Source organism: Lepidochelys olivacea (assembly GCF_965140295.1).
Source record: "Lepidochelys olivacea isolate rLepOli2 genome assembly, chromosome: 6".
Classification (NCBI taxonomy): Eukaryota; Metazoa; Chordata; order Testudines; family Cheloniidae; genus Lepidochelys; species Lepidochelys olivacea.
Window position 1 is genome coordinate 127,115,674 of NC_140416.1, and position 15,755 is coordinate 127,131,428.

At 42.4% G+C, this 15,755-nt stretch overlaps 2 protein-coding genes across 6 annotated transcripts in view; one reads left to right on the top strand and one right to left on the bottom strand.

Annotated features, from left to right (window-relative positions):
- The window catches only part of MIS18BP1 (MIS18 binding protein 1), a 34,341-nt gene extending 27,135 nt beyond the window's left edge, over positions 1-7,206 (top strand). For 2 of the 3 annotated variants that reach the window (XM_084631397.1, XM_084631398.1), the window contains exons 13-17: positions 416-564; positions 1,829-1,974; positions 4,337-4,421; positions 6,403-6,463; positions 6,696-7,206. In XM_084631397.1, the coding sequence (XP_084487523.1) occupies positions 416-564; positions 1,829-1,974; positions 4,337-4,421; positions 6,403-6,463; positions 6,696-6,793 (539 nt within the window). In that variant the 3' untranslated portion in view covers positions 6,794-7,206. Of the gene's footprint in view, positions 1-415; positions 565-1,828; positions 1,975-4,336; positions 4,422-5,534; positions 5,696-6,402; positions 6,464-6,695 lie in introns of those variants that run through there. The other variant, XR_014712093.1, reaches the window with a different exon arrangement.
- A 7,240-nt stretch (positions 7,207-14,446) lies between these two features.
- The window catches only part of FANCM (FA complementation group M), a 142,122-nt gene continuing 140,813 nt past the window's right edge, over positions 14,447-15,755 (bottom strand). For all 3 annotated transcript variants that reach the window (XM_084630703.1, XM_084630702.1, XM_084630701.1), the window contains exon 23: positions 14,447-14,711. In XM_084630703.1, the coding sequence (XP_084486829.1) occupies positions 14,576-14,711 (136 nt within the window). In that variant the 3' untranslated portion in view covers positions 14,447-14,575. The remainder of the gene's footprint in view (positions 14,712-15,755) is intronic.

The following is a 15,755-nucleotide window of genomic DNA, read 5'->3' on the forward strand; positions in this document are numbered from 1 at the left end:
ATTCCAGAAGCTGCTGAATCTATCTCAGGTCTGCTCTGTCTATTGCACAGAAGATCTGAGACGCAATGAAGCCGAAGGCACCTGAGCTCACAGATTTTGTACAACAGAAACCTAATGTCTGATATGCAAACACAAAGACTATTTCTGCTTAACTGCCCAATAAAATAGCTAAAAAATTGATGTTTACAATGCTGCCATAAGGCTGCAAAGTCAACATCCAATTGAGATAAGGGCTAGACTTTTCTTTTTTCTTTTCGTGTGTAAATTCTATAGAAACTAGAAGTACAGGGAGCAGGAAAACTCCAAAGATCGTAGGACTGTGGATTGTGCATCACAACAGTATTGTCTATAACTAAGAATCTGTAAGGCCAAATAATGTAGCCAATACCTCTGAACAAATGTAATATGTTGGCAGATTCAGAAAAGAAACAACCGGTAATGATAACTGCTAAGGTGGGAACGTTTAAAAGGAAACAACAGATGAGGGACTTCCTGGAACATTTGCCAAAGGATGACCACGATGATATTTTCACTGCAACACCGCTACAGAATAGAAGAGTAAAGGTAAATCTGTAATTTAAAAAATATATTAAATCAAATCTTCTGTTTTAAAAATCTGCCCGTTCAATTTCTTGGATTTTAGGTCAGTGACTTGTGCTGGGAGAAAGGGCTTATATCTTTGACCACTTATGGCTGAGTGTTGGCAATTTGAGTTTCCTAGATGTGCTTCTAGACATGCCTGGCTGCTGCAAGCGTCTGGCCTTCAATCAAAAGTACTGCAGAGACTTGAACTTCCAAAGAAGAGTCTAAGAAATAGCTAGAATAGGTTCCTTTAAGCTATGGATAGCTATGTTACAGGGTTTATTTCCCCAGCCTCCTCTTGTCACATAGCCCCTCAAATAAATCCTGGTGCACTGTCTTCAAGAACCTTGATGGTAATGGTTTTCCCAGCTACTACTCTAATCTGACTTTCTTGGGCAAATTTGAAGAGGAGGTGACATGAAATCTAGCAATACTTTCCCTTTCAGGACATGTTATGTCCCTTTCAATTCACTTCCAGACCTGGCTATGGCTCAGAGACCATTTTGAAAGATGTTGTTTTAGCGCTTGTTTGAAGACAGGTTGAATATGATGGGAAGTTTCTTATAAATCTAAAATGAGGCAGGTAATAAAACTGTCTGGAGGTTCTGTCCCCTGTAGTTACAGTTAGAATTTTTATTCTGCAAGTGAGATCAAAGTGATGGCTAGGTTTCTGTGCGACTAGTAGTCGATGAAAAAATTCCACAGTTATGTGGTCTGATTATATTTTTTAAAGGTGGGTATTCCCTTTGTGGGTACATACACCTGCATGCATGCTTGTCAAGCCTTATCCCGTGTGTACAGACAGACTCTACAAGCATAAACCTGACAGCAGCCATTAGTTTTTAAAAAGTGCACATGTAAAATTGTGCATGCATAAAAGGAGGCTGAATTGAGGCTTATTTGAAAACCAAATCCATCTTATGCCAAGGAAAACTTAATATGGATTGAAATATCTTGAAAGCTGCTAAATAAAATTTTAAGGCAACTTTTAAATCTCTTCCCATCTCACTCTCAAAACCCAGTCCAATATTCTTGGTGTCTGCTAAAACAAAAAAAAGTGCTGTGGCTTTTGCTGTCCAAATAAAAAAGCATTTGGCTGCAGGCTATTTCATCTGTGCTCCTTAACAAGAGACTACAGAGGGGAAAGCAGAATAAGTAAGGTGCATCTTTAATTCACTGTCCTAGATGAATAGGTTTCTAAAAGTGCTAGTTCATTGATGACGACGATGGTGTGATTTTCTTGTAGCTCCCAACATTTCGGGAAAGCCAAGATGATGATGTCTTCCAGCTTATGGACAGCAATCCAATCACACCTTCCTCAGCTGTCTTCCCCTTGGTAAAAACCCCTCAGTGTGATCATATTAGTCCTGGCATGCTGGGATCTATCAACAGGTAAGAGCTACAAACTGCTGTTCATTGTGTAATGCCACAAAGAGTTTCTCAGTTATGTCTTTCTACTTGAAAGGCGGGGAGCAGGTTCTGATGGGCATTATCACAGAATCATAGAAGATTAGGGGTGGAAGGGACCTCAGGAGGTCATCTAGTCCAACCCCTGCTCAAGGCAGGACCAACACCAACTAAATCATCCCAGCCAAGGCTTTGTCAAGCCAGGCCTTAAAAACCTCTAAGGATGGAGATTCCACCAGCTCCCTAGGGAACTGCACTGTTCAGGCTCTACCTTTTTCATATAAATTGCAGTCGCTGGCCAGGTGTTTGAACTTTACAACCAAAGAGTAGACTTTTAAGAAATTTAATATTTTGAAGCTGGCTTGGATGGCACCTTGGAATTAAGAATATGTCAGCTTTATGGAAATGCGAATTGGAACATTTAATTAAGACTTAGCAAAACTGTCTCCATGCTTCAGAGCTGAGGTCCAAGAAGTGTTCGAGGTGAATACCAAGAGTTTATATCTTAAATAAAAACCCAGCATTTGAAAGATTCTGTAAGGACTCAACAGTAAGTTCCTGTTGTGTTTAATTTTGTAGTTGTTCAGGTACATTATGTTACATTTCTCTTCGGTTTTGTGTGCTTTTTTTTTTTTTGCCTTCCTCTGAAACATCAGTAATGGGCAATTGTTGGAGCTGGGATATTGGTTTTGCATGCAAGCTAGGCTCCTGCATAGGAAATCCTGCATTCCTGTGAATTTTTGGTTGGACAGAGCAATGTTTAACAAAATTGCTCATGCTATTTGAACTATGTGAATTTGAAAATAAACATCTAAGAAATTGATGAATTGATTGCCCATTTTCACTCTTATGATTAGTGATTGAGCTTCATATTTAGCAGGGTCTTTCTGCTGGCTGTGGAATTTCTTCAAAAAATCTGAAGAAATTTGGTTCAGAAGTGAACTTGTCATTTTCAATTGCTTGCAAATTGAATGTTTGGAAGGGGGAGCCATGAGTGTTGTGTTCAGGCAATTTGCAAAAAGGAAAAGGAGGAACAGAATGTTGGCATTTAAAGATGATTTAAGAGCCAAACACAGCACTTCACTTGTATCACTTTAAGCATTTTTAGCTTTAGTTCCAAACTAGATTCCTTCATACTAATTGGGAAATTAAAAAGTGCAAAAAAGCATCTTAAGTGTGGAAAACATGAAGCATAGGGTAGTCGTGAAATATGTAGTGTATCTTTCTTGGGGTTTTTTGTTAGTGGTCCACTGCCAATGTATCTGAGCACCTTTCACTTCATTCATGCGTGGAGTTTAGTGTGTGTGTGTGTGTTTCTTTTTAAGGTAAAAATTGGGTTTGAATTGCCATCAGCCATTTGATGTTTCCTCTTTCTCCATTACGCATATCTGCAAGTCTACAGTAATCCTGACAACCTGTGGATAAGGCTTAGATGGTAGCACAGTACCCGCCACCCCAGAGAATTCTAGGAAAAGGTTAGCTGGGATAGCTCTACTGGCAAACCCCTCTAGGGGGAGACACAGCTTATATTGGGAAAGGTTCCATGGTCTGGAAGTTAAAGCTAAACCAATTCAGACTTTAATACAGTGAGGATAAGTAGCCACTGGAACAACTTATTCAAGGTTGTGGTGGAGTCTCCATCACTAGCAATTTTTAAATCAAGATCTGCTTTAGTTCAAACAGGAATTATTGCAGGGAAATTCTATGGCTTGTGTTATGCACGGAGACCAGTTGAGAAGGTCACAGTTCTGGCCTTATGATCTATGAAAGAGGCTTTTTTGGTAGTATAACCGCATCTACACAGTCTACAGTAGAGCTTTTTGCTGGTATAAAAATGTCCTAAAGAACTGCATCCCTAACCAATATTATTATACCAGCAAAGTTTGTAGTGTAGACTTGGCCAAAGCTGGTTGAGAACCCTCAGTAGTTCCTAGAAGTCCTGAAGTAGAATTCCTACTACTGTGGCCAATACAAAAGGCTTCACTTCTGGGGTTGACTGAGGAAGAAGCAGCTTCTGGGATGCTAAGCTTAGCTAGTGCTAACTTGTGAATGGAAGGGATAAGCACTATATTTTAAAGGAGGATGCTGTTTCACTGGTCTCTCACTTCAGAGAGCTGTCGCACATTCTGACTACTGTGTTACTATAAAGTTTATCATACAATTCATGCACAGAACTATAGTGCTGGCTTTTTAAAAAAGACTAAATATGGTATCAGTTTTTCTTTAAAATGGTTTGGTTACCTTTCTGCCTACAGGGGTAACTTATTTATAATGGCTGTAATGGTACCAACTGGAATCTACAGAGTCGATACACCAGTAATACTGACTGACCTGTTTGTATTTACAGGCATGACTATGATAAGTATGTGTTTAGAATGCAAAAGAACACACAAGGCAAGAAGGGTACCTGGGGCAACATCAAGAAGAAATCGGTAATGATTTTTTCCTGTAATTTGAACTGAATACTAGTAATGCTAGCATGGAGCCCTAGTCCCTGTGCATTGTTCCTCCTGCTGAATGGAATCAGAAAAATCCCAGAATTGCAAAGCTGTAATTGTAGACCTATTTGTTACAGTTTTGAAGACTGGGAGCTTTTACTATATGTTGGAGAAAACAACTTCTAGCCAGAAAATGGCAATTCTCTGTCATGACTAAATTCAGAAACACTAGGAGCTAGATCCACAAAGGGCTCTAGGAACCTAACTAGCACTTTAGGTGCCAAAGTCCAAAATGTAGCTCCTCAGAAAATGTGATCAGGGGCTGCGTAGCCCTGTAGGTCAGTGGTAGGCAACCTGTGGCCTGTCAGGGTAATCCGTGGGCAGGCTGCGAGACAGTTTGTTTACATTGACCGTTTGCAGCTCCCAGTGGCTGTGGTTTGCTGTTCCTGGCCAATGGGAGCTGCGGGAAGCGGCGTGGGCACCTAACTGCCTAGTTAGGCACTTAAATACCAGAATCAGGCTGCATGGGGATTCACAGATGCCCCTAAACCCTGTAGGCACCTAAACTTGTTTGGTGCTTAAATTTTTGCAGTAAAAGTTCCTCAAGTGTCTGTATCCACCTCTGAATATGTGCACTGCATCACCAGGTCAGGCATCCAGCTTTCTAAGGCTCAGAGCGATGCAAAAACTAAGAAAAGAGAGGCAGATAAATACCTAATTAGCCTCCAAGGCCCTGTCTGATAAGCTCCCTTACTGAATCAGACCCCTCTAGGGAAGCTTACACAACAGAAGGCCTCCTTCAGAACTCTTAGACCAGTGGTCACAGTTCTCAGCTGGGATGTAGGAGACTCCTCCAGCTGAGGGGAAGGAAGGTTTTGAGCTGGGATCTGCCAGCTCTCACATTTGCTCTAACTGTTGAGCTATGAGCTATTCTGATGTGGAGCTCTCTCTGTCTCTCCTGTTGAAGCTGTTGTACTATGGTTTAAATAAAGAAAGAATCATGTAGCTAGAGAGAGAGAAAGTATTAGTGATGCGATAGTTTAGGGGTTAGAGCACTCATCTGGGAAGGTCCAGTCCCCCAATCTAATGATTTTTTTTAAACATCAGGTATCCACCATGGAACAGCTTCAACAGGCGCACCTGCGGGACTCCCCCATCGCCCAGTGGTTAGGGCACTCACCTGAGAGGTGGTAATCTCCGTTCAAATCCCTGCCCCCTGTTGTGGAGGGAGTGGGAGAAATTTGAACCAGAGGTCTCCCACTAGCCAGGTGAGTACCCTAACCACTGGGATAAAAGTTGAGGGAGCTCCTCTTACTATTAAAAATTAAAAAGTGCCTAATGCCATCAAAGTGTTTGAAGCTGAGGGAAGTAATCCCTGTAGCCTGGACTTAAACCCAGCCCCTCTCTTGGTGATGGGCACCTAATACCCTCCTCATGTTGGCACTTCCCAGGACCTAGCTTGGGCAAGGAGCCAGCTAGCAGGCTGATTTTTGTAAAGCCCGTTCTCCAGTGCGGCTTCCTCCATTCAGCATGTAGGAGCCTGGGTGCAAAAGGTCAGGCTTTGTGAATCCCGGATTTCCCAGGCACCTACCCAGTTAGGCCTAGCAATGCTCCAGATCACAATGCTGAGGCGTCTTTGTGACTCTGCCCCTAAGTGCCTAAAATTTCTCCACCCAAGCTCAGCTGCTGCCTCACCCCACAGTTACGGCACCTAAGTTCCCTCCGGTGGCATGTGCAAAATCGACTGCTTCCTGGTACCTAGGTCATGCCAAAGCCCTGGTGGGATCCACAAAGTAGGTGCTCCCCCATCTGTCTCACCTGGAGGACACAATCTGGTGGATGGTCTGAGGCCAGCTACTGAATGGGGCCCTACACCACACATGATTGCATTCTAATAGTGAACTAGTATCTTCCTTATAGTTGATGCAAAAATGGACAAAGTTGTGTAAACTTTTCCCCCTGTCATTTAAATCAGGCTCGAACTGTGTTTACCACTCCAGCCACTGGAAGAACCACCACATTTGCCTTTGATCAAGGTGAGCTTTGTTATCCTTGCTGCTTTTCCTTATTTCAGGCCTAATCCTTTGAGATGCTGAGTTGAAGGTGATTGCTACCTTCAAGCTAAGAGTGCAGCAGCATGCTCCCTAAAGTTGTTCTGTTGGAGTAAAATCAGCAGCAATTCACTTCCTGCTTGCACTTGCTGTATCTGACTTCTATAAGCGCTCTTCTACTCCAGTCAACCTTCCCCCAATGCTTTCCTTGTTGCAGGTGCAGTGAATGACTCTGTTATAGGGAAGCTGTTCGTAGGTGAAGCAGCAGAGCAGTCTGATGAAGAAGAGCAAGATGATTCCTATTTTTCTACTTAACCAAGTCCATGGTTGTAAATAGTTTAACATTTACGGTAACTCTTACTAAATTAAAGGGCAAAATATTCCAAGGGGCTTCAGCCATCCCTTTCAACTTGTACTCCCATACTTGGCCTTCACACACTGATATTTGGCCTGTAGTATTTTAAGGTGTCCAATTATGTTCCAGTCTTGTTTCATTCATGCCTGTTGAGGAGATAATAATGCTTGATCTTCTGTGTAAATTGAAACACTCTGTCCCAATTCAAGGTGTACCTCTCACTTCACTTCCTCTTCTGGGGAAAATTTATAAAATACCAATTAGTGTCAAAAGTTGTTTCCTTTTAAGGTAAAAATGATGTTTTAAAAATGGTAGTGTAATAAACCTCCAATAGGGTTTGTAATGAAATGGCCTTTTAATTTCCTATATTGAAACCACCTGTATTTTTATTAAATAACTCTTCTCAATGCTTTTCAAATGTCTCAAACTGTTTCATGATTGTGTCATTGTTATAGTAAATGATTTAAAGGTGTAATTATATCAGTTAATTACCAGCTGCTTAAGGTTGTAAACCTGTGTAGGATTTTTTTTTAATAAAGCCTTTTTAAATTGGGGGAAGGAGGGATCTCTGGCCATGTAGGATCTGTATATGAGGCTTGAAGAAAACACAAGTCCTACTTTTCAGCACCTAGGGCCTAACAGCAGGTACATCTATCTGCCTAATTGCAATATCCTCAGAACTATCTAGGGAGGCTTTCACCCTAGTGAGCCTTAATGTGTCCCTAGCTGTTACTTTCCTCTTAAAGACAGAGCTAGAGTGCAGGGTGAATTGGGGCAGGTATTTCTATAAGCAGAGTTTGGGGCCATGCTCAGTCTAGCTTTATGCAAAGCTACGGGGCTTAATTAAGGATCTGTTTCTGTAGCTTGCTGTGAGGATTAGTTCTGTTCTGCCTCCTGAGGTGTAGGCAGACTTTGCCAGACTCCCTGGTACAGGGCAGGAATTAAAGCCCCCCAAGTTCATATAACTGCTGACTGATATCACAGGCTGCAAGTCTGTTCTACACTATGCTCTAATAGGCTGAGGGATGCTTCTACATACCCCAGTGAAGGGAAACTAAAGGCAATTCAACTCGTTTTAAGCTTCAGCTCTATGAGGTTCAGATGTCTAGTTTTGGTTGTGGTGACGGGAGTGGAATCAACCAATTTCACCATTAGAGAGATCTTACCTAGACCTCCTGCATTTGTGCCCACAACAGCAGCAGACCTTTTCAGAAAGCTGTTAGGTAGGACTTAAATCTCAGTTGGAAAAAATATTTCACTTTAGGTAACTGATGGAGCAAGTTCATTAGGAATTCACAGAATATGAATGGAAATGGTAGAGTTAAAACAAACATCTTAAACTTAAAATTTGTGTGAAGTACTTGAGTAAAGTAGAGTTTTGAGCCACACTAACTTATTTCCTGGACTGTTGCCTAATTAATTAGAGACTGAGGCACAGGGGTAGAAGACACCACTAGAACAGAAAGGTCAGGCAGGGGGTGGCACAGATTTTAGTTAACAGTGGAACAAACTGAGGCAGGAGCTGTGGCTGCTGTAGGAAACAGCTTGCTGTAAGGAAGCTAGTCCATTGCTTTGGTAATTAGAGGCTTGTTTAGGGTTGAGGTCTGAGCATTACTTCTCATGTCTTGCTTACAACACTCCTGCTAATATATCCCAGAATGATATTTGCTTGTGATCCAATATGACCCCCAGATCCCTTTCTGCTGTACTCCTTCCTAAGCAGTCATTTCCCATTTTGTATGTGTGCAACTGATTGTTTCTTCCTAAGTGGAATACTTGGCTTTTGTCCTTAGGATGAAATTCACTATTTACTTCAGATCATTTTGAACTTTAATCCTACCCTCGAAAGCACTTGCAACCCTTCCCAGCTTGGTATGGTCTGCACACTTTATAAGCGTACGCACTATGCCATTATCTAAATCACTGAGGAAGATATTGAACAGAAGCAGACCCAAAACAGATCCAGGCAAGACCCCACTCAATATATGCCCTTCCAGCTTGACTGTGAACCACTACTAAGTATGTTCTGGTAACCCTAAATATGGGTTTAGGGCTCACCACCATCTTTCCTCTTGATTTAGCACACATTTCTCCCCCCCCCCCCCCCCAAAACAGCTGTTCAAACTTTCTAGTTTTCTACACAATCTCTATGGGAAAGAGTTACATAGTTCTATACACTTTACCTTCCATGGTAGCAGTTAAAGCTTTGTTCCTTTTTGAAGGGAGAGTGAAGAGCAAAATAAGTAGGGTCATGAAAAACACATCACAGACTGAAATCTGGTCTTTTGTGTACTTTTACCCTATACTATACTCATTTCATGGAGAAGACCAGTGTTTCACAAACTGAAGGGACCTACCCAAAAGTGGTTTGCTGGGGGTTGCAAGGTTTTTATAAGGGGGTCATGGTATTGCCAACCTTCTGACCTGCCTTCAGAGGTGGGTGGCGGAGAGCAGCAGCTGCTACCCAGGCCCCCAGTTCTGAAGACAGGGCCCTGCCAGCAGCATGCCACCCTTACTTCTGTGCTGCTGGACAGTGGCAGCTGCTAGTGAGGGCTCAGCTCTACAGGCAGCAGCAGAAAAGGAAGGATAACAATTAGGGCTGTTGACTAATTGCAGTTAAGCCTAAAAAATAATCAAAATAATCATTAAACAATAGAATACCAATCAAAATTTATTCAATATTTTTGGACATTTTTCTGCATTTTCAAATATATTGATTTCAATTACAACAGACTACAAAGTGTACAGTGCTCACTTGATTATTTTAATTACAAATATTTGCACTGTAAAATGATAAAAGAAATAGTATTTAATTCACCTCATACAAGTACTGTAGTGTAATCTCTATCGTGAAAGTGCAGTTTACGAATGTAGATTTTGTTTTGTTTTTGAGTGCCGTTACATAACAATGTAAAACTTTAGCGCCTACAAGTCCACTCATTCACTCAGACAAACAAGTCTGTTTACATTTACAGAAGATAATGCTGCCCGCTTCTTATTTACAATGTCACCTGAAAGTGAGAACAGGCATTCGCATGGCACTTCTGTAGCTGGCGTTGCAAGGTATTTACGTGCCAGATCTGCTAAACTTTCGTATGCCCCTTCATGCTTCGGCCACCATTCCAGAGGACATGCTTCCATTTTGATGCCGCTCGTTAAAAAAATAACCTGTTAATTAAATTTGTGACAATTCTCTTCCAATGAGTGCAATGTCTCCTGCTCTGTTTTACCCGCATTCTGCCATATATTTCATGTTATAGCAGTCCCGGATGATAACCCGGCACGTGTTGTTAGTTTTAAGAACACTTTCACAGCAGAGTTGACAAAAAGCAAAGAAGGTACCAATATGAGATTTCTAAAGATAGCTACTGCACTCAATCCAAGGTTTAAGAATCTGAAAGGGATGAGGTGTGGAGCACGCTTTCAGAAGTCTTAAAAGAACAACACTCCAGTGTGGAAACTACAGAACTCAAATGACCAAAAAAGAAAATCAACCTTCTGTTGGTGGCACCGGACTCAGATGATCAAAGTGAACATGCATCGGTCTGCACTGCTTTTGATCGTTATTGAGCAGAACCGTCGTCAGCATGGACGCATGTCCCCTGGAATGGTGGTTGAAGCACGAAGAGACATACGAATCTTTAATGCATCTGGCACGTATATATCTTGTGATGCTGGCTACAACAGTACCAGGAGAACACCTGTTCTCACTTTCAGGTGACGTTGTAAATAAGAAGCCGGCAGCATTATCTCCCATAAAGGGAAACAAACTTGTTTAATGATTGGCTGAACAAGAATTACGACTGAATGGACCTGTAGGCTCTAAAGTTTTACGTTTTGTTTTTGAGTGCAGTTACGTAACAAAAAAAAATCTACCTTTGTAAGTTGCACTTTCACCATAAAGAGGGTGCATTATGGTATTGTATGAGGTGAACTAAAAACACTATTTTTTATCATTTTACAGTGCAAATTGTAATAAAAACAATAAAGCAAGCACTGTACACTTTGTATTCTATGTTGTAATTGAAATCAATATATTTGAAAAAAGAAAACATCCAAAACTATTTAAATAAATGGTATTCTATTTTGGTTTAACAGCATGACTAATTAATTTTTCTAATCACTTGACAGCCCTACGGGCAATACCACACCAGGCCATTCTTCCTTCTGCGCTGCTGCTGGCAGTGGCTCTCCCTTCAGAGCGGGGCTCCCATCCAGCCGCCATCGCTCTCCAGCCGCCCAGCTCTGAAGGCAGCGCTGCTGCCAGCAGCAGTGCAGAAGTAAGGTTGGCAAACCCCATCCCTCCTTCCAATCACCTTGTGCCTCCCCTCCCTGCAAACCCTGTGGGTCAGTCACAAAACCATGACATTTCAGATTTAAATATCAAATCATGACATTTATAGATTTTAAAATCCTATGATCGTGAAATTGACCAAATCAGAGTATGAATTTGGTAGGGCCCTAACAATAAGCTACGCCATTTAAAAGAACCTACCAGGAGATTTTACTGCAATGGGGTAGAGCCATTTTCTAAAATTTAAACATGATTCAGTGTAACTAAACATCAGATCTATGTTATGAGAACTAAATGCAAACCACAATGCTTATGGAGACCTCCACTATTAACCAAACTTCACTGTAACTTGTTCTGCAGCCCAGCAGGGCCTGGGATGAACAAATGGGTTTTAGAAAGGCCATCCGGGCCTTCAATACCATGTGTTAGAAATAATCACTCATCAACAAGGATTTCTACTTTTGTTGCTTACCTTAAAATCCATACAATTGTCTTTCTGAAATCAAACTCTGGTTGCTGTGGAAAAGAAACAGGAAGGCTTTCACTGAGATATCATTAGCAGAATCTTTCTTAAAAGTCTTTATCTTCACTCATCCTCCTAATATTAAGCAAGGGAAGACATCTACCAATAGATTCCCCCCCCACCAGTTTCCACAAGGTGGCAGCAACATGCTGAGCGTGGTTGCCTGGCATGAGGGCTAGTGTTTTACAGAAATTGCAGCTATTGCTATGTTTTTTTCCAAAATGATTCTTCATTTCCGGAATTGCAATTCAGGGTGGGTGGGGCACATAGGGTCACATTCCCTCCCCTCCCCCCTTCAGATTTTTCCCCAGACACACCTGACTCATTCCCAGGGCAGAGGCTGGGCCCTGGCTGATATTCCGACTCACCGCCAGCTTCTCCCTTCCTCACACAAGCCTGGGCTTGGCAAAACCACTATGGAGCTCCCCTGGGTGGCCAGGGCACTTGGCAGCAGGATGCTGAGCTCTCTCACTATGCCGCTGAGTGGAAGGCGTTCGCACCTGCTCTCGGCAACGTCCACAGCACCTCGCCCCTCTCCCCCACAAACAACTGGCCTGGCTGTACCCCTGTGCCCAGCATCTGTCCTCCTCTGCACACAGCTGGCTCTAGGATAGAGGCCTCTGTGCCCAACATCTGTCCCCCATCTCTCCAACATAGCTGCCTCTAGCGTTTTTTTGTATTAACATACCCAAAATTACTCCGTTTTCATTGCCAGAAAACACTGGCCATACTGGGTGTTAGGATATAGATATTCAGGCCTGTCTGTAAAGGCCAAACTCTAAGAATTTAGGTGTATTCTTATCACTTGGCTAATTAGAGGTATAAAAGAAAGAATCAAAATCACTGTCTGCCGGTGTAAGGGCCTTCTCTCCCTGTGACAGTCTGAGGCCCTGTTCTTAGGCTAAGGCCTTTGGCTAAGCAGCAGAGGCAGCCATAAGCTGGGAAACGACCGGTCATCTCCTCACATTCCAAACTAGTCACTGAAATAAGGTGCTATTGGGCTGTTAGGATACAATCCTGTCCTGATAGTGCCTATCGCCTCCAGAGAAAGGGAAGTGCCTAGAAAATGTAAAAGGAAACTTAGTTTGATAGTACCCTGTCTGGCAAGAACTCACTTATCAATAGCTGGGATGTGAAATCCTTACTTCTGTATTGTTTTGTCATTATAGTTCCCACTTTGCTGTTGTTTATTTGTATGGTCTCTATCTGGTTCTGTGATTGTTCCTGTCTGCTGTATAATTAATTTTGCTGGGTGTAAACTAATTAAGATGGTGGGATATAACTGATTACATAATTATGTTACAATATGTTAGGATTGGTTAGTTAAATTTCAGGAAAATGATTGGTTAAGGTATAGCTAAGCAGAACTCAAGTTTACTATATAGTCTGCAGTCAATCAGGAAGTGAGTGGGTGGGGGTGGGAATGGGAACAGGGAATGGGGCTGAGGGGGGAAATTGGAATCATGTTTTGCTAAGGGGGTGGGAATGGGAACAGGGAATGGGGCTGGGGGGGAAAATTGGAATCATGTTTTGCTAAGGGGGGGAATGGGAACAGGGACACAGGTAAAGCTCTGTGGTGTCAGAGCTGGGAAGGGGGACACTAAGGAAGGAAACTGGAATCATGCTTGCTGGAAGTTCACCCCAATAAACATTGAATTGTTTGCACCTTTGGACTTCGGGTATTGTTGCTCTCTGTTCATGCGAGAAGGACCAGGGAAGTAAGTGGGTGAAGGAATAAGCTCCCTAACATTGGTGTGTATCATTGAGTCAAATGGTTCCTGGATACATATTGCCGAAGAACAAAACGACAAATGGATCAGTACTGGAATATCGAAACTTTTTACATCATGTTTCTGCATTTGAATAATGTTTCAAGAGCGGAAAGCCATTGGGTACAATGAGCCACTAAAGTTTTTACTCTTGATGTGAGAACTCAGTTTGAAGATGTACTAGATGTGGAAGGATCAGTTTGGTGGGGCGCTTACTATCTTTCCATAACCCAGCAAAGCAAAGGCTCCAACTTTAGTCTACCTGTGGAATCCCACTGTCCAGCTGTGGTTCCAGACCATTCTATGTGGACAAGTAGTTAGAATTCATGAACAGCATGTTAATCCTACATTCTTTCGACAAGAGGAGCCATGTGTACTACCACTCAGCTGACAACCTTGCTTCATTTAGACAAGCTATTTAGGCCTCCATTATGAACCAGTTCAGCTGTAACAATGCTGTAACCCTGATGTCATAATAAGCTACAAGTATTATTAGTAAGAGACAGGGAGAATTCAGATGGCTTTGGAAATCATTTTGGCATCTTTACACAATGATCAGCTTGCCCACATGATGGGCATCTGCCAGGGAAAGTTTGAATGACATGATCCCTGCCCATATTTGGCATACATACAGTAACACCTTTCAAGTAACATCTAGCTATGAAAAAATATAAAGCAGTACCATCTCGTTACTGTAGTGGAGGGGCTGAGATGTAATGTCATGCCCCTTGCAAAACATATGAAGTTTTACTGACCAAATTAAAGAAGCCTGGTTCTGTAGCTCAGAGGCAGAAGTAGACTCATACGTTCCTGTGTATGGACCAGCCACTAGAGAAGGACAGAGCCACATAGGTTACCATGCAAGACAGATCTGTTCTTCCAAAAATTGTTGAGAGAGAGAGAGGGATGGCCAGAGTGGACCTGGTCCAGCAAATGCTTCCCCCAAGTACCAACATTGTAGATACTGTCTCATTCTGTCACAGCAGCACAACTCAACATCCCCTCTCCCACCTATAAAGAAATATACTTTTTGTGCAATGATTTATTTACATATTTTACAGTGAATCATATGTAACAATAATAAAGTGCATTGTTTAAAAATAAATTGCCTCAAAGTTCCAGAGTCCAGACTTGTGTTTCTCTCAGTGTGTTGCTGTTACGTGTTACTCTTCCCTTTGGTGTGAAGTTTTTCAGGCAGCATTTGCAAGTCAAAGCCAGAACGGATATAGCGGTAGATCTCTTCAGCCTTCTGCTGACTCACTTGGGCACAGGTGGCTATGTCCTTCGGGCAGCTGCAAAAGACATTACACAAAAGAGGATATTTCAGATGCTGCTCTTTGGGTTCCAGCTAGGTTCCACACTAGGGGAAAAGCCAATTGGGACAAACGAAACAGGTGCTTGTTCAATCTGCTACAGGTACCTGCTACAAGTAAAGTGAGGGCCCAGAGATGCCAGGGAACTTTTCAAAGTATTCTCTCACTGGGACTTGAGGGAACTCCCCGCATCAGAGGAGGCCAGCCCAAAGCAGAGAACAACTTGGGACACAATGAGGTGAGAGCAAAGGCAGGGCTGAGGAAGGGGGCTTATGTCACATTCCAGAGCTAGGAAGGGAAGATTAGCAGGGAGCCTAGAGAGCAGTGCTGGGGGGAGACACGTGGAAGCAGTGAAGGAAGGAAAGCACAGGGTTTCTCAACACATTTTTTGATAGCCTCAAAGTGTGGCCACCGACACTTATTGGTGGCTGCTCTGACAATTTTTTTCTAAAATATTTAATTAACTTTAGGAAAAACATATAAATATGCACAGATACACACCCAAATCACTGTAATCTATTTACATAAGGTTTCTTTTTCAAACTCAATCAAAATAATGTACTGTTCTTTACTGGACCGCAACAGAATAGATATAAAAATAAGGTGCTTTGCATGTTCTTGTCTTTTATTGTTGTTTCTTTTGCTTTTTTGGTTTCTGTTTTGTTTTAGACTTGCTAGTTAGTAAATGGCTCGCGTGGCTCAGGGTCGCAGTCTGCTCTGCTAGTTAGTAAATGGCTCGCGTGGCTCAGGGTCGCAGTCTGCTCTGCTAGTTAGTAAATGGCTTGCGTGGCTCAGGGTCGCAGTCTGCTCTGCTAGTTAGTAAATGGCTCGCGTGGCTCAGGGTCGCAGTCTGCTCTGCTAGAACAGAGAAAGAATGTTGCTGTTCCTGTGCCAACAGAGGTGAAAGGGGCCAAACAAGCAGCTCTCTGGTTCTGATGGACTATGGAAAGTGACTGCTGCTGTGAAACGTGATATCTGTATGTCTGTTAATATCATTTTTCACAGACGCAGTCTTCTAGCTAG